At 52.3% G+C, this 18247-nt stretch overlaps 1 protein-coding gene across 1 annotated transcript in view; it reads left to right on the top strand.

The window, feature by feature from the left end:
• The first annotated feature begins 7519 nt into the window (after positions 1 to 7519).
• AJAP1 (adherens junctions associated protein 1) overlaps positions 7520 to 18247 on the top strand; it is a 61403-nt gene continuing 50675 nt past the window's right edge. Inside the window, exons 1-2 of the mRNA XM_052653557.1 lie at positions 7520 to 7566; positions 9066 to 9883. Coding sequence (XP_052509517.1) covers positions 7520 to 7566; positions 9066 to 9883 — 865 coding nt within the window. The remainder of the gene's footprint in view (positions 7567 to 9065; positions 9884 to 18247) is intronic.

Genomic DNA, 18247 nt, shown 5'->3' with positions numbered 1-18247 from the left:
AGTGAAGTGAAGTTGCTCAGTCATGCCCAACTCTGCGACCCCATGGACAGTAACCTGTACCAAGCTCCTCCATCCATGGGATTTTCTAGGCAAGAGTACTGGAGTGGGTTGCCGTTTCCTTGGGAGGCTTTAATCCCCTGAGTCCTGGGGCTGAGCACGGAGCAGCTCCAACAGGACATCATGGTGATATCGGGCTGGGAGCACTGTTTGAATGAATCAAGGCTGCATTTGTTTCATTAGGAAAACTGAACCAGTGACACTTTGCAGGAGAAAGTATGTGTTCCCTTCTGGAGCCGGTATGGAGGGATGGAAGTTGAGGCACCTGTGTCCATGAGCAGGGAGGGTGGGTCTCTGCTCTAGAAAAATAGTCAGAAGCTGCTGCACTCTATTGTTGCTGTTGGGGATCCAGGGTACACAGGGTGGAAGGGGGCCCCTCGAGTGCATCTTGGCACCAGAGGGTCCCGTGTGGAGGGGGGGAGATGGACATACCCTGGTGCTGGAAGTCCTTGTCCCACTTTCTCCAGGGCAGAGAACTTGGGGCAACACTGAATCAGGTGACACAGCTTTTCCTGCCCTGGGTACCACGCTCTCCCGCCTCAGCTAGAACTGATGCTGCTGCTTCCTCATGGGATGTATGTTCCACCAGGAGGAGAGGGTGCTGAGTCCACCTGGAGTTTCACTTTGCCCGAAGGGCAGCGTTAAGCGTGACTATCCTCTCCCCCCTCTCCCAGCCTTGCGATCTGGGACATGACCTCAGAAGACTCACTGCCACCTCCATCCACCCCGGACCAAAAGCCTGCGCTCCATGGTCTCTGGTCTTTTTCGAAGAACAGAATTCTGCCATCAGTTTCTAGGAGAGGGCAGCTCTGAATATCCTGAGAGAGAATCTCATGACTTGTTCCTCCCAAGCCTCCCTCCAGCTCCCTGAGGGGGAGATCCCATGACTGGGCACCCCAGTGCCTTCCTGCCAGCCCATACCCCCAAAGCACGTGGAAGGTAGGTTTGAAAGGAAGAGAAAATCCTGCCTGTCACCACTGTCCTCTCTGTTTGGGACAGTGACTTGCTCAGATTTGTCCCTTTCCACAGAGTATTAATAAGCAGAGACATCACTTTGCTGACAAAACTCTGTATAGTCAAAGCTATCGTTTTTCCTGTAGTCATGTATGGATGTTAGAGTTGGACCATAAAGAAGGCTGAGTGCTGAAGAATTGATGCTTTCAAATTGTGATGTTGGAGAAGACCCTTGAGAGTCCCTTGGACTGCAAGGAGATCAAACCAGTCAATCCTCAAGGAAATCAATCCTGAATATTCATTGGAAGGACTGATGCTGATGCTGAAGCTGGAGCTCTAAAACTCTGGCCACCTGATGTGAAGAGCTGACTCATTGGAAAAGACCCTGATGCTGGGAAATATTGAAATATTTGGAATAACATGGAAATAATGAAGGCAGGAAGAGAAGGGGGCGACAGAGGATGAGATGGTTGGATGGCATCACTGGCTCACTGGGTGTGAGTTTGAGCAAACTCCGAGAGATCGTGAAGGAAAGGGGAGCCTGGCGTGCTGCAGTCCAAGAGATTGCAAAGAGTTGGACATGACTTAGCAACTGAACAACAACATGGCTTGGCTGCTGGATGGATGAGATTTGGAGAGTTAAAAACAAAGTGGGTTTTCTCCCTCAAGTGTTTGCTGTGCTTGGGGTCCTGCTTCCTGAGATGAGCATGTGGAAAGGGGACAGTCATTACTTTTCAGTGGGGACTCCTGGCCGACAGGACGTCACAGGGGACTGAGGTCATCAGCAGTGGTGGGTTGTGCTGACAGCAGGTGCCCCCAATATCATGTGATGAGGAGGCTGCTGCAGTTCTGTGTTTCCTCCCAAGAACCCATCAGGCCAGTCTAACCTTGAGAGAAGCACCAGACAAATCTCAGTAGAGGACCATCCTACAAACTACCCAATCCATCCTGCTCAAGACTTTCAAGGTCGTCCAGAGAAAGCGAGTCCGAGCGTCCATCACAGTCTAGAGGAGCTTGAGGAAACGTGATGACTGATGTCACATGGGGGCCTGAGCGGGATCCTGAAAGAGAAAACTGGTGAAACCCTAAGACAGTGTGGAACTTAGTTCCTGGTCATGGGCCCGTGTGTTCTCCTAGTTTTGATGGATTCATGTTGGTGATGTAGGATGTTCTCATAGAGGACTCTGAAGGACTACACAGGAGTTCTCTGTGCCCTTGTGCAATTTTCTGTGAATCTAAAACTGCTCTGAAAGCTACCATTTGCAGCCCCTTGGACAGGAGCCTGCACCAAGCTCCTCCGTCCATGGAATTTTCAAGGCAAGAGTACTGGAGTGGGTTGCCATTTCCTTCTCCAGGGAATCTTCCCAACCCAGGGACTGAACCCAGGTCTCTCGCGTTGTAGACAGACAGTTTACCATCTGAGCCATGAGGAAAGTCCAAAAGCTACCATATGACCCTGCAATCCCATTCCTGGGTGTATACCAGAGGAAAACATGATCCAAAAGGATACACGCACACCAGTGTTCATTGCAGCACTGTTTACGATGGCCAAGACACGGGAGCAACCTAACCGTCCATTGACAGAGGAATGGATAAAGACGATGTGGTCCATATACACAATGGAATGCTACTCAGCCATGAAAAGAAGGAAATAATGCCGCTTGCAGCAACATGGATGGACCTGGAGAGTGTCATCGTGAGTGAAGTAAGTCAGACAGAGAAGGAGAAATATATGACTTCCCTTTTATGTGGAATCTGAAATGATGCAGATGAACTTGTTTACAAAATAGAAACAGAGTCGGAGACTTGGAGAAGGAACTTATGGTTCAGGGAGGGGGATGGACAGCGGGGGGAATGGGGAGGGGTAATTAGGGAATTTGGGATGGACATGTGCACACTGCTATGTTTAAAATGTGTAGTCAACAAGGACCTACTGTATAGAACAGGAAACTCTGCTATGTGTTATGTTGCAGCCTGCATGGAAGGGGAGTTTTGGGGAGAATGGATACATGTATGTGTATGGCTAAGTCCATTTGCTGTTCACCTGAAGCTATCACAATGTTGTTAATTGGCTATTCCTTAAAGTTTTTTTAAATTTAAAAAAGATAAAACTGCTCTAGAAAGCTTATTTCAACAAACAAACCAATAAGTGGCGTGGGATGGAGAGGCATCTGCACGCAGGGTCATGCTGAAAGTGGGGCAGGTAGACTGAACAGGGGTCCCAGGTGAAGAGATGCTCGAGTCTGCAGGGGATTGGGAGCATCCACTTAGGAACACGGACTCCCCCAGAGCCAACTCTGAGCTGGAGGAAGCTCATCTGTGTCTGTCACACATGCATCTTTGGAGTCATTTCAGGTTGTACCCTGTCAATTATTGATCACAGACGCACGGTTCTTCTTAGAAGGTGTGGAGTCCTCCATGCCACTGCTCCAAACGTATCCAGGGCCTGTGAAGCAGACGCAATAAGCCCACATTCAGGCCAACCTCAAACAGAATTATTCCTACCGTGACTTGTCCCTCAAGCCAGCTGATGACAAGCCCAAGAGCAGACATGGAAGGTGGGGGTCTCCCTCAGTCATCTGGTGCTGAGATTGCACACGGGGTGCTGGTCACTGGCAGGGCTGGGACAGGCTGGCCACCTACCTGACACCTCTAGGGTCCTGTCTCATCCTGGAGATTGTGGTATGGCCTCTGAGCCATGCAGACTCAGGGCTTCTGCATGAACTTGTGGTCCAGGCCCGATGCTCAAGCAAGTGGAAGCCAGCTGCTTGCAGGAGGCACCCTTGCAGACGCCTCGCTCGAGAAAAGTGCACCCTTAAACGGGAGAGACGTCTTTGTCTCCCTTAATTGACAGTGATTTTCTTCAGTGAAGAAAATACACAGAAGGTATCGAATTGAATCTCAATTTGCTGAATCTTATTAAACCATTCTTGGGGAAAAAAAGATCTCAATAAAAATTTAAAAGGGAGAGAAGCAAAAAGCCTGCAAACTAGAAAGTAAAGTGAGATGGAGCCGTAGTTCCAGATTTTGGAGCAGTCAGGTGGAGGTGACTGGGGCGTTCTTCATTTGAAAGTCTGGGCTGGGATGCTGCCGTGGGGGAGCCGTCTGCCATGGAGTGTAGATGGGCAGCTGGACATTCAGGCAAGGATCCTGAGGACGAACCTGAAGTCTCAGCCGCAAGTTTATTGCCAAGGCCGCCTCGGACCCCAGCATCCTTTCTTTCCTCCTGCCTGCCATGACTGGGAGCAGGACTGGGCCTCAGTGCAGTGCCCCCCCAGGCCTGTCTACTCTACCCTGGCACACACCACCTCTTCAGATCCAGTCTGCTGCTGCTGCTGCTGCTAAATCACTTCAGTCGTGTCTGACTCTGTGCGACCCCATAGACGGCAGCCCACCATTACATACCCTAAAATCCACTCCTTTAAAGTGCAGATGTTAGTAGTTTTGATATATTCACAAGTTTGTACAACTGTTGCCACTATAATTCTGGAACATTCTTATCACCCTTAAAAGAAATCCTGTAATCATTAGAGTTTAGATAGTAACTCCCAACCTCCCTGCCCCCAGCTCCTGGCAACCACCAGTCTACTTTCTGTCCCTGTGGATTGATTGATTCTGGGCATTTCATGTAAATAGAATCAAGCAACATGCAGCCTTTTGTAACTTCTTTGTGATGTCTTCAAGGTCCATCCATGTGGTAACGTGTATCAGCACTTATTTCCTTTAAAAAAAAATTCATTGGAGTGTAGTTGCTGTACAGTGATCTTCCCAGGTAGCTCAGCTGGTAAATATTGTGTTATTTTCTACTTACAGCAAAGCAGATCAGCAGTGTGTTTACATATGTCCCCTCTTTTTTGGATTCCCTTCCCATTTAGATCACCATAGAGCACTGAACGGAGAAGGCAATGGCACCCCACTCTAGTACTCTTGCCTGGAGAATCCATGGGGTCCATGGGGTTGCTAGGAGTCAGACACGACTGAGCGACTTCACTTTCACTTTTCTCTTTCATGCATTGGAGAAGGAAATGGCAACCCACTCCAGTGTTCTTGCCTGGAGAATCCCAGGGACGATGGAGCCTGGTGGGCTGCCGTCTATGGGGTCGCACAGAGTCGGACACGACTGAAGCAGCTTAGCAGCAGCAGCAGCAGCAGCAGAGCACTGAAGAGAGTTCCTTGTGCCACACGGTCAGTTCTCCTTAGTTATCTGTTTTATTCATAGAATCAGTAGTGTGTATATGTCAGTCCCAAATCTCCCAGTTCATCCCGCCCCCATACTTCTTTCCATTTTATGGACTGTAGGGCTGGGCCACCTTTCTTTATCCACTCATCAGCTGATGGACACTGACGCTGTCTCCCCTTTCCTCTGTTAGAAATAATACTACTGTGAACATTCAGGTATACATTTTTGCTCCCAAGAGTGGAATTTCTGGGTCCACTGGTAACTCTCAGTCTTTGAGGAACTTCCAAACTGTTTAATGGCTGCCCCATTTCACGTTCTCACCAATGATGCATGAGACTTCCTGTCTCCCCTGCATTCCCGCCAACACTTGGAATGGTCTGTCTTTTTCCTCGCAGCCATCTGTGTGAGGGTGAAGTGGTGGTACTTTGTAAGGGGTCTGTGGAGGCCCCAGAGTTTAGGGGGAGCTGGCCGCACCTCTGCCTGCACTGTGACCTGACCTTGGTGTGTCACCTGCCGGCCCTGATGGTCAGTGGCCTCCTCAGCAGTGTTAGCAGCAGTCTCAGGTGCTCCCAGCCCCCACAGATGTGTGGGGTCCTCTTGAGAATAGGCTGATGGCACCGTGGTTGCCTTCCTGAGTGAGAGGATATGTGAGTGGTGCTCCAAGAACCCCTTCATCATAAACTGGGTGTGGTGTTGGGGGCTTCCCAGTCCTGTGCTGAGCAGTGTCACAGCAGAGTGTTCCTGGGGTCCTGACTGGTTTCAGGACCAGCTGAGGGATGAGGACAGAGGTGACCTGCTGCCCCTCACGTGGTCCTTGCAGACCTGGCTGAATCCCCTCATGCCAAGGTGCGTCTTCAGCCCAGCATGTCCCCACACCAGTCCAGGAAGGTCCAGATTTCACGTAGAGGCAGCAGGCCTGCTGATAGAGCAGGGGGTGGAGCCTTTGACCCTTGTAAAGAGATGGGTGATGATGGGTCCCCTGTAAAGAGGCCACAGGATCAGCCGCTGACCTCCTTGTTTGAGGGGCTTGCTCTGTCCCCACCCTGAGCCCTGCATTTCCTGGCTGCTGGGGGTTGGGGGGTAGGGTGGGTGGAGTCTCTGTCCTGACCTGTTCACCTGGCCTCCTGTTTTCCCTGTGAACAAGTCCACCAGTTCAAAAAGAAAGAGACTGGACTGGAAGAGGAAAAATACATCCAGCTCTCCCTGCCATTGTGATGGCCTGGCTTTTCTACATAACAGCTGGGTGGCATGGAAAAGAGGGTTTCCATGGTAACCAATTACAGCTCATGATTGGTGGAAAATGGCAGAAATATCCTGCGTGTGAAGTTATGCTGGGCAGGCAGGCACAGGCTCAGGGGCTGCTGTTTTAATTTCCTGGGGTGATACTTCTCCAGGTAGAGGTGGCAAGTGGGTTTGTGTATAGCTGCTCTTCAGCCTGGTGAGGCCCGATGTGACTGTGGTACCTGGGGGTGCCTGGACAGGCCTGGGCATGCAGGTACCTAGGGAGGCCCGAGGGTTCCTGGTCATACCTGGAGGGGCCTATTGGTGACTGGTGGGGTACTGTGAGACCTGGTGAGGTGGTGGTACTTGGTGGTACCTGGTGAAGCCTAAGGTTACAAGACAAGGCCTAGTGGTACCTGGTGGCACCTACTGAGGCCTGGTGGTACCTAACAAGACCTGATTGTACCTGGTGTAGCCTGGTGAGACCTGCTGAGACCTGGGGGCTCCTGGTAGTACCTGGTGGAGTCTCGGGGTGCCTGATGGGATCTGGTGAGGCCTAGTGACACCTGGTAAGGTGGTGGCACTTGGTGGTACCCAGTGAAGACAGGTTACAAGATGAGGCATGGGGGTTCCTGGTGAAGCCTGATGAAACCCAGTGATACCTTATAAGGCCTGGGGGTGTCTGTGAGGCTGAGGGTGCTCAGCACTGCCTTGTGGGTGCCTGGGGGTGGCCAGTGGCATCCTCCAAGCTGAGATCACACCTGCTGGAAGCAGTGTCTCACTTCCCTGGGGGCTGGACTTCCCTGGGGGCTTCTAAACCTCAAGGGTCCACAGAGCAGCTACCTTCGGTGTGCGCCTGGGGGACCCCTCGCTGACCTGAATCTCTGTGTGAAGCTGGCCTGGTCCCTGCACTGCCCTGGGCTGGCCATGCCGAGAAATTGCACACCGGCAGCCTCTTGATGCGGAAACATTAGCATAATGAGCAGTTCCTAATTTCTGCAGCCAAGCACTTTCTCGTTCTGATTAAAAAACCAAGGCCTTATTATTCTGGGATCTGTCCTTTTTGGCAATTAGCACTCATTAATACAAGTTTGTTTCTTTCAACACATGGATGTCCAGGGGCACAGCACCTTCCTGGGTGCTGGCGAGCATAGGTCAGCCCCAGGCACATGGACAGCCTGATACTCACTCAGGGGCTGAATTAGTCACTTTTAAAGTCATATCACAGCCTGGCTAAGAAACGCTGTCGAACTCCGCTTCCACAGGCCTGGTTCCGAGCAGCGTTTGGGTTGGCAGCTCAGCTCACTGAACAGACACACCCACCCCTGCCCATCACCATCCCTAAATTCTGGCTTTGTGTCAATTTTCAGATCTGACGTTGGTGCTGAGCTCTGATTTTGAAGGGCACCTGTCCCTGGCCCTCAGTTATCTAACTAAGCAGGTGGGAGGCCCCGGGGGCCGGGTTCCCCCGCCCTGCGTGTGGCTCCATCCTGCCCAGGCCCAGCGCATGCTCAGCCCTGTGCCCTGGCTGAGGGGTGTGCCCTCCCCAGCCTCCCCACGCTGAGGACGCAGGGTTTGCCAGCGCACCTGCATGGGAGGTCAGTGTCAGCAGAGCAAGCACTTGGTGGAGTTGGTGCCTTGATGAACTTTCCACTTCCGGGCAGCACATCTTCTGAGCGAGATCCAGTTCAGTTCAGTTCAGTTCAGTCCAGTCGCTCAGTTGTGTCCGACTCTTTGCGACCCCATGAATCGCAGCATGCCAGGCCTCCCTGTCCATCACCAACTCCTGGAGTTCACTCAAACTCACATCCATCGAGTCGGTGATGCCATCCAGCCATCTCATCCTCTGCCGCCCCCTTCTCCTCCTGCCCCCAACCCCTCCCAGCATCAGGGTCGTTTCCAGTGAGTCAGCTCTTCGCATGAGTGAGATCCAGAGGTGGCCGCAAGCCAGCAGCTTTCCCTGTGCACACATCACGGCATTTGAGGCCGCAAGCCTGCTTTCAAATAGACGTGTCCGACTGAAATAGGTGGAGGGGGCGGGGGTGGCAGGGCCCAGGGCCCAGCCGGAGCAGCAGGTGTGGGACTCTGTGCCCCATGGGAAGCCCCACGGTCTGAAACCCCCGTCCCTCCAGACCTCAGGACTGGCAGCTGTGCGCTCAGCATCACTCACCCTGGAGTGGGGACTTCTGTGACCCAGAGCGACGTGCCGGGCCTTGGGCGCGGTGTGTGGACACATTCCTGGCTCTGCTGTCCCCTCCCTGGTTTCCTCTTGGTACCTCTGTTTTATTCTGGGTCAAACCAAAGTGGGATGGAAGACCCCTGAGGTCATCATCTCTCTGGGGGCTTTGGGGACTCAGTGTCCCTCCTGTAAGCGGATTCTTTGACACCAGCTTGTCATCAGCTGGCCATGTATGGGAGAGCTCCTGGGAGGAGAAGTGGGTCCTGACAAGTGAGGTTGGGCCTGTCCTTCAGCGATGCTAGCAGAGTGGACATGAGTTGGCCTTTGAAGGGGACTAATGAAGGGTTTCATTCCTCTTTGGAAGTTGGGATTAGTGCTCGTTACTAGGAGAGTGTTTCCTCGACCTGGAGTGGGGGTGGAGAGAGCCCCCCGGGTGGAGGCCCCCACTGACCCTCTTCTCTCTTTCCCATGCAGTTCCATGTTCATCCGCTGGCCCGGCTGCTCCCTAGGAAGCCATGCTTGGATCCTTATAGCCATGTTTCAGCTCGCCCTGGATCTGCCCGCGTGTGAGTCCCTGGGCCCGGGCCCTGAGTTCCGGCTACTGCCTCGGCCACCCCACCGGCCACCTCGCTTGTGGAGTTTTAAGAGTGGACAGCCCGCCCGGATCCCCGCTCCTGTGTGGAGCCCCCGGCCGCCTCGCGTGGAACGCGGACACAGTCACGGACAGATGCCGAGTCCCCGGGCCCGACGGGCACACAGACCCAGGGATCAGGAGGCCACTCTTGGGCCCAAAGGGGGGCTGGCCAAGCCCCCAGCTGCTGCCAAATCCAGCCCTTCCCTGAGCTCCTCCCCCACCTCCTCCTCCTCTGCAGGGGCCAGTGGGGCCCCCACGGACCAGCAGGCCCTCCTGCGGCGGGGGAAGAGGCACCTACAGGGGCCTGCTTTCAACAGCTTTGACTTCCGGGGCAGCAGGCCCACCACGGAGACGGAGTTCATTGCCTGGGGGCCCACGGGGGAGGAGGAGGCCCTGGAATCCAACACATTCCCGGGCTTTTACGGTCCCACCACGGTCTCCATCTTCCAAACGCGGAAGACAACTGTGGCCACCGCCACCACCACCGCCACAGCCACCACGGCCACTTCCGTGACACTGCAGACTCAAGGGGTCACTGAGCCCCTGGACCCCAGGAGTAGGATCCCAGTTGGGGTAAGCACAACGGAGCCTTCCACCAGTCCCAGCAGAGACAGTGGCCAAGACAGCCAGCCCCCGCGGGTTCTGGGGGAGACCTCAGGTACGCCCACCTCTTCTCTGGTTGGATTTGGGTTGTGGGGTGCTTTGGGAGGGTGTGGCTAACAAGTGGTGCTGGGATTGTCTGTTTTCTAGCAGGAGCACCTAAAGCTATAGTACCTGAGGGCGAGATGGGGACCTTTGTGTCCATGAACTTGCACATGTCCACGTCCTGGCAAAAAAGGGTTATGCTCTACGAGGAGTGGCCAGGCTCTTCTAGTAGATTAAGCGAGAAGGGAGAGGGTCTCTCCCTAGTAGTGACCTAGAGGTGGGCATGTACCCGCCCTGACTTTGTAGGGGATTGTGAACCCCACCAGACATTGAGCAGCATCTTCTCAAATGCCAGAACTTAATCTCCTGAACCAGCCTGGGAATCAGGTGTGAGCACATCTGCTGATGGAGGTAGGGTGTGTGGCATCTTCAGAAACCTTCCAGGGTGCAGCCCTCTGGAGGGGCAACTACCAGACCCACCCAGAGTTAGGAATTAACCTTAAACAGCAGGAGAGATGGAGGCCAGGTTATCAGGAGGAATTCCCTTCAGTGTTAGCTGAGGCATTGCACACTGACTTGGGCTCTGGGGTATCTTGTCCCTGAAGTCAGGTTGAGAGGTGTTTGGAGGATGGAGATCAGACAGGTGGCTTTGGTTCTTCTGCCCGTGTCATTCTAGGTGCGTGCACACAATTAGCATTTCCTGGTTTTGAAATATCTACTGCATCGTCATTTTTTCTTTCTCAACTCCTCCAATTGCTTCAAAGGGAGTAGCCCTTGGAAATCTCCCAGACCAAAGCACTTCCTTTCTCTAGTAGCCTCTTGTATATACCTGGCTTCAGGCCAGCAAAGGGGCAGCCCAGAATCCTGGACCCATTTGTTCCCACCCACTGCTAGCATCCTTGGCTTCTGTGAACAGGCCATGGCCCCAGACCCCATCACGACTTTCAGGTTTGGTTTGGAACTGTCCATGCACATTCTTGACCAGTAGCAGTATTTGCTAACTTGTAATACAGGACACAAATTCCAGGGCATAAGCAGGAAGGTGATGGGGGCACTGTTCAGTCTCTCCCACCCTTGGCTTGCCTCTCTACTTCCTTGGGGTTTGGAGCTGATATGGGTCCTCTTCAGAACCCAGAGGACAGAGAGAATTGCTCCTCAGGATCCCTGTGCAACCCGATTACCATGCTGTCCCTTGCACTCCGTGTTTGCATTAGATTTTGCAAACTGGCCGGCAGGCAGGCTATGGTCATTAGTTGGAAAGGAGTGGGTGGCTTTTGTTCCATGACCTACTTCCTCCCTTCACCTGGACAAGAGAGCTGCAGTTTTTATTCCGAGCAATTCTTCCCTAGAGAGCAACATATCTATGGACGCAAAGCCAAGCTCCATCTCAATGCTGGGGCCCATGGGTCAGGATGGAGGGATGGAGGCCGTGAGCTTGGGAGCATCATGGGTGAGGGTCTGCAGGACTGTGCTTCAACCATCTCTCCTGTAGCCTCCTTCTGGAATCCACAGACACACAGAGCCTGCCATTCATTTCTGTGCCAGGCACCCAAGCGGCCGTTTACAAAGCATTAGTTTTTACCTCAATAAACTCCCAAGCCATCATCATAATAGAATCTAGTGGTGCGTTCATTTATTGTCATCTCCCTGCCTACGTCACTTACTATATAGACGTGGATGAGAAAACAAGTTCCCATTTCTTCCAAATTACATTTGTTATTACTAAAGTTAAACGCCCGGGACACCATTATAAGGCTTAGCAAATTAATTCACAGTACATTGGATATTGCTAATCCAACTCGACAGATGCTTATCTTGGAAAAGATTTATGCTTCTTCATAATATAATCTGGTGCTAGATTAATTTGTTTAGCACAACAAATTTAAATGGGGGAAAATATGTGTGTTTGCTTTTAATGCAGAGAAATGCTCATTCTGGGAAGTGATGCTGGATGCTGAGGAGGGGCACCCCACCATCCTCAGCTTCGAATTCAAGGCAAGAAAAGAGAAAATGCAGAGATGATTCCCCTAACTGGGCTCCTCCATGCTCAACTGGTCCTGCAAAAGTGACCCAAGCCCCAGAGCATCAGGAGCCCAAGCAGGGGTCCTGAGAATCCCCCTAGTGGTCAGATACATACCTAAGCCCCCCCCAGCTCTTTGGAGTATGACCACTACTCACACTTCTTGGCCAGCAAGGGTGGCCTTGGGGATCCCAGAGCAGTGGTCTGTGGGCCTGTGTGAGCTGTAGTGAGCAGTACCTGCTTCTAAGCTGCAGATCTGCTGAACATAGCTGGATGATTCTGGGAAAGTTCCCTTCCCTCTTCGCTATATTTTCTTCATCAGCATAATTAGAGCTTCAAAATATCTCTCCTAAAAGGTTGCTGTGAGGCCTCCGTAAATCAACCCTGAGTACAAAACGCAGTGCCTGGCAACCAAGAATCTTCCATTTGCACCAGTTGTTTTTATACCCAGCAGGAGTGACTCCAAGGAGAGAGTTACAGATGTCGAGGGCAAACAGGCCCAGGCTTGCCCACTCACTGCACCCCAAGTCTGGAATTAAGGCTTTAAGAAGAAATACAAAGAGTTTGCTAAGTCAATTCTGTTGTCCAAAGAAGTGTCTCTGGAATCAGACTTAGGGAGTTATGTTTTTAATAACCTTATTTATTTATTTTTGGCTGTGCTGGGTCTTTGTTACTGTGAGGGCTTTCTCTGGTTGCAGAGAATGGAGCTGGTCTGCATTGTGATGCATGGGCTTCTCATTGTAGTGGCTTCTCTTGTTGTGGAGCACAGACTGTAGAGCAAAGGCTGGGGGTGGACTTAGTTGCTCTGAGGTATGTGGGGTCTTCTTGAGACTGAACCTGTGTCTCCTTCATTGGCAGGTGGATTTCTTACCACCAAGCCACTAGGGAAGCCCTGAGGAGTTGTTTTATTTTTCTTTCTGTAGATAAATGTTTAGAAAGGGAATGTTATGTTTTCTTCTCTTTCTATAGCACAAACATTGTTGGGCATAGAAAGGGCAAGTGGCTGGTGATTTGAAGCCCTGTGAAATCTGTTAGAAGGTAACATTTTATAGAAACACTACTGGAATTTTCCAAGGGCCATAAAGTGGTTGGGAGATCTCTCCTAGTTTTAGTGTGATGGTTAAGAGTGATGCAGCCTGGTGCCAGTTCCTGGCTTCATTTGTATTAGTTGTTTGGACCAGGACAACTTGCCTCTCCTCTTTGTGCATCAGTGGGAATTACAGAATAAACCATCTCATAATGTTGTAGAAATTAAGTGAGATAGTATGTGCCAGGTGCTCAGTGCCTGTCACGGGCCTTCCCTGGTGGCTCCGCAGTTAAGGATCTGCCTGCGATGCAGGAGAAGCAGAAGACTCGGGTTCCATCCCTGGGTTGGGAAGATCCCTTGGAGGAGGGAGTGGCCACCCACTCCAGTATTCTGGCCTGGAGAATCCCATGGACAGAAGACCCTGGCAGGCTACAGTCCAAATAGTTGCAAAGAGTCAGACACAGCTGAAGGGGCTGCACATGCATGCACAATGCCTGTCACAGAACAGCTCCTTAGGATGTGTTTGCTGCTGTTAATATGATAATGATGATGGTGGTAGTGACGATGATGATGATGATGATAGAGACAGTAATGATAATGATGGTGCTGGTGATAGATGTGATGATGGGGATGATGGTGGTGGTGGTGGCGATAGTGATGGTGGTGATGGGGTGATGGTGGTGGTAGTGATGATGGTGGTGTGATGATAGAGGTGGGGATGATGGGGATGATGGTGGTGGTGGTGGTGATAGTGATGATGGTGGTGATGGTGGTGATGGGGTGATGGTGGTGGTGGTGATAGTGATGATGGTGGTGATGGGGTGATGGTGGTGGTAGTGATGATGGTGGTGTGATGATAGAGACAGAAATGATAATGATGGTGCTGGTGATAGATGTGATGATGGGGATGATGGTGGTGGTGGTGGCGATAGTGATGATGGTGGTGATGGTGGTGATGGGGTGATGGTGGTGGTAGTGACGATGGTGGTGTGATGATAGAGGTGGGGATGATGGTGAGGATGATGGTGGTGGTGGTGATAGTGATGATGGTGGTGATGGGGTGATGGTGGTGGTAGTGATGATGGTGGTGTGATGATAGAGGTGGGGATGATGGTGAGGATGATGGTGGTGGTGGTGATAGTGATGATGGTGGTGATGGGGTGATGGTGGTGGTAGTGACGATGGTGGTGTGATGATAGAGGTGGGGATGATGGTGAGGATGGTGGTGGTGGTGATAGTGATGATGGTGGTGATGGTGGTGATGGGGTGATGGTGGTGGTAGTGATGATGGTGGTGTGATGATAGAGGTGGGGATGATGGTGAGGATGATGGTGGTGGTGGTGATAGTGATGATGGTGGTGATGGGGTGATGGTGGTGGTAGTAATGATGATGGTGATGATGATAGAGGTGGGGATGATGGTAAGGATGATGGTGGTGGTGGTGATAGTGATGATGGTGGTGATGGGGTGATGGTGGTGGTAGTAATGATGATGGTGATGATGATGCTACTGGGATGTGATGGTGATGCTGATGATAGGGATGATGTAGATGATGGTAATCATGATGATGGAGATGATGGTGCTGGTGGTACTGGTGGTGATGGTAATGACAATGATGGTTATTATTCTTGAATGATCACTGGCTTTCTGCTCCACTTGCTCTTCTCATGGTGAGTTCATTTGATGAGGTCATTAGATGAGGTCCCCATGTTCTCATCCCTGACCTTGGTGCTTCGAGCAAAGATGTAGATGATGCTTAGCCTGGAGCTGCTTGGGATGGAAAATCACCTGGCTCAGGTTCACGGAGGCACTGAGCTCCAGGCTCACATGGTGCTGGCAGAGTCTGCGTGTCAGACGGTCAGCAGTTCACCCGAGGCTGGAGGGGAGGGCTCCCCACAGCAAAGCACCTTCCTCCTGTGACAGCCCTCTTGCTGGTCGTGTTCCGAGTGTAGAATCACAGAGTCCCCCTGGGGGAAAAATGGAAAGTCGTTTCCCAGGCTTTAGTCTTAACCCTGGGAAAGGGAGCCGTGGGGAATTGAAGCCAGCTGGTTTCAGTCCCCGCCTTGCCTGCTATGGTATCTCCTGGGCACTGGCTACAGTTGTTGTTTCAGTTGCTCAGTCATGTCCGGCTCTTTGTGACCCTGGCTTGCAGCGCGCCAGGCTTCCCTGTCCTTCACCATCTCCCAGAGTTTGTTCAAATTCATGGCTACAGTTAGTACTCAGTGAAGATTTCCCAGCCCTGCCAGTCCTCGACCCAGCCTGCCGGCCCCTGGCCCCCTGCCTGCACAGATACAGCTGACACTTTCCCTACCAGCCCACACTCACAGCTCTGGGAAGGGGCACTGCCTAGGAGGCCAAGGTGCCCATCGTCATTCAAGCTTTGTCCCCATTTGGATCAATCACAGATTCGTGACACCCGGCAGCTCAGTGATGCGGTGGCGCAGACGTCTTCCCAGCTCTGCCTGGTGATTTTTACATTGGAAGCCACTCATGCGTTTCCAAGGGTGATTTCCAGGCTGCTTTGGCCTTGTCACCAGGGGCCTTCAGTGTCCTCGTTGTGGGATGGGCTGTTGTCATCTTCTCTCACCCTGATGGTCAGCTGACTTGAACAGGGAGTGGGGAGACCTTGGGACCAAGTTGTATAACAATGAAGTAGTTTCTGGATGCCCGAATTGGAGGAGAAGGGAGTGAGAGGCAGATGGAAGGGACAGAGATGTGGTCCTTCCCTTCTGTTTGAAGCCATGATGGCGGTTTAAATGTTGAGCCCCTTTTAATTAACTTGCTGGGTGTTTGCTACCAGGGAAATGAATGTGTCCTTCATTTAAAGATATTTGAAGCAAATGACTCATGAACTTCAAAAGTTTGGAGTGGCTTAATTGGTATAAGAGCGTCAAAGGACAAATGAGCATGTGGAGCTTTGCTAAACATGCTAAAGTTTGTAGATGACGAGGCTGGTCTTCCGGGTCTTCACTGGACCCTCCGGGGTAGATGGGGTGTGGCCTGTCCTATTGGCTGTGGTTTTGCAGTGACTCGTCCTGGCCACAGGCAGGGTTCCTATGTGTCTGCCGACAGCTCCTGGACCTGTCCAGCCTCCCCAGGCACTTCCTTGCTTTTGCTGAGCAAAGCTGTGTTCACACCAAGTGGATAAATGAGCTCTGACTCATTAAAGCCGACCTCGGGTTCTCCTGGAGATGACTGTCACTGGGTTCCTTTTATTCCCTTCACATGCTTCCTGCTCCAACGTATTGCAATTAGTGCTTCTTAAGTTCTTTGCTTCCCTCAGGGTTTCATTCTCCTTCTAAGAGCACCTTGGAATCTGGAAGGTTCTTCAATTCTTGTGGAACCCAGGTGCCTATACTGCACTTTCTGTCTGGAAACCAGGGCCTTCCACACCCCTGGGCTGTTGTCCTCGCCAGGCCCTGGGGAGCTGCAGGAGGAGGCCTGGATTGATGCCTCCTCACCCTGGAAAGCAGTGTCCTCTAAGGGTGTCCCTGGGGCTGCTGGCCACTCAGGGCCTGGGGGTTGCAAGAGACACACCCTGTAGGACATGTGTCCGCTCCATGGGAACTGCACTCACAGATCCATCTGATACATGGTGGATTGAATTTATGGTTTCATCTGCTCACAGGGGAATGATTCTAAGCATTGTGATTAAATATTAGATAGAACATCATTTTTAGCATTTTTATTTGACTATGTTAAGGGAACCGCTCTCAGAGTTTCTAGCTTCTGATCAATTGCTCAGGAAACCGTTCATTCCTTAGTTGACATTAAATGTTGCACCTCAGGGTGGAGAGGGGCCAGGAAATGGAAGACCCATCCCAGTGCCCTCTTTTCAAGGAGTTTAAAAATCTCTCTGGGAAAGCCAGACAGGGAAGGGCACAAGAGAGGTAAATGACAGTTAAGGACACTAGCGGGAATGTCACAAACACCACGTAGGCTGCAGCTCAGTTGTTATTCTGCAAACGCGGATCGAGGAGAATGAGGTGAGTCCTGATGGGTTGGGAGGGTGAACAGGGGCAGAGGCTGGGGAGCCTGGTGCTCCCGGAAGCCTGGTGGCCTGCCTGGTAGAGGGAGCCTTGTGGTTGAGGGGGTGAGGGCCGACCCCAGGATTGTCTTCTTGCCTCTAGAACTGCTAGAAGAGAAAACCTGTGAGGGCCTTGGGCTAGCTCACAGCTGAGACAGGACCATGAGCAGCCCTGTGTCCTTCTGCCAAGAGCTGGAGCTACAGCCTTGATGTTGCTTCCCTCCCATTTTGTCATCAGTGAAAGGAAGGCCTTGAGGAGCTTTGGCCTGCCGGCTTCTAGCTTCAACAGCCTGCCAGCCGAGGGGCTGAGCAGTGGGCCCAGCAGTTCTCAGGTGCAGGCGAGCTCCAGGGTCAGCAGGCAGATGCTGGGAAGGGGGTTTCAGAGCCACCATTTGGGGTGAGATGTCACCCCTCCTGTTCCCACCCCCACCCCAGCCCAGGTGTGGCCCTGGGTTATAGTGAGTAAGGTGAAATGGCCCAGGTGAATACATCTGGGGAGAAGCTGTGCCCTCACCTGCAGCAGGTAGGTTCCCAGTGAAGCCCAGGGCCCCCTAGAGCCCCCGCCCAGATCCAGAGACCCAGTTCTGGCTGCCTCTGGGGGTTGGACATGCCTTGTGGTCACCAGACCTTCGGTCTGTGCTTTCCACGAGGTTCAGTGACTTAAGGCTGCTGTTTATTGTTGTTTAGCCACTCAGTCACCCCGACTCTTCGTGACCCCATGGACTATAGCCCTTCAGGTCCCTCTGTCCTTGGGATTGTCCAGGCAAGAATACTGGAGTGGGCTGCCATTTCCCACTCCAGGGGGTCTTCCTGACCTCAGGATCGAACCCTAGTCTCCTGTATTGGGGGCGGATTATTCACCACTAAGCAACCAGGGAAGGCAAAGTCTGTTGTTAGGAGGTGATGATCTGCGATGGTAGAGGAGGAAGCTTACTTTTCTAGAAGTTTTCTTCAGCAGCAGGGATGCTGAATCTGTCTAGGGAGCTGCATGGGGGATGAAGCCAGAGGTGGGGGGTGTTGGGGTGTGCAGCAGAGAGAGCCCCTGATTTGACCAGACCTGCCCTGGGCCGTGGCCCCCCGCCTGCAGGCTGCTGGTGTGTCCTTAACAGTACACCTGACCTCAACGGGTCCTGGCTCCCCTGCCTGCAGAGCTGGGAAATGCCTTCCGCCTGGCGAGGCCGTCCTGAGACTTGACCATGTTGACCCTGGTGGAGCGTGGAGCTCCTGGGAGGGCCTGGGTAGCGCTGACATGGTGGAGTCCACCTCCTTTGGGGGATGGAACAGTGCCAGCGCTGGGAGAATG

This window comes from Budorcas taxicolor, chromosome 16 (assembly GCF_023091745.1).
Source record: "Budorcas taxicolor isolate Tak-1 chromosome 16, Takin1.1, whole genome shotgun sequence".
In the NCBI taxonomy this organism is placed as follows: domain Eukaryota; kingdom Metazoa; phylum Chordata; class Mammalia; order Artiodactyla; family Bovidae; genus Budorcas; species Budorcas taxicolor.
This window is presented reverse-complemented; position numbering and strand designations above follow the sequence as displayed.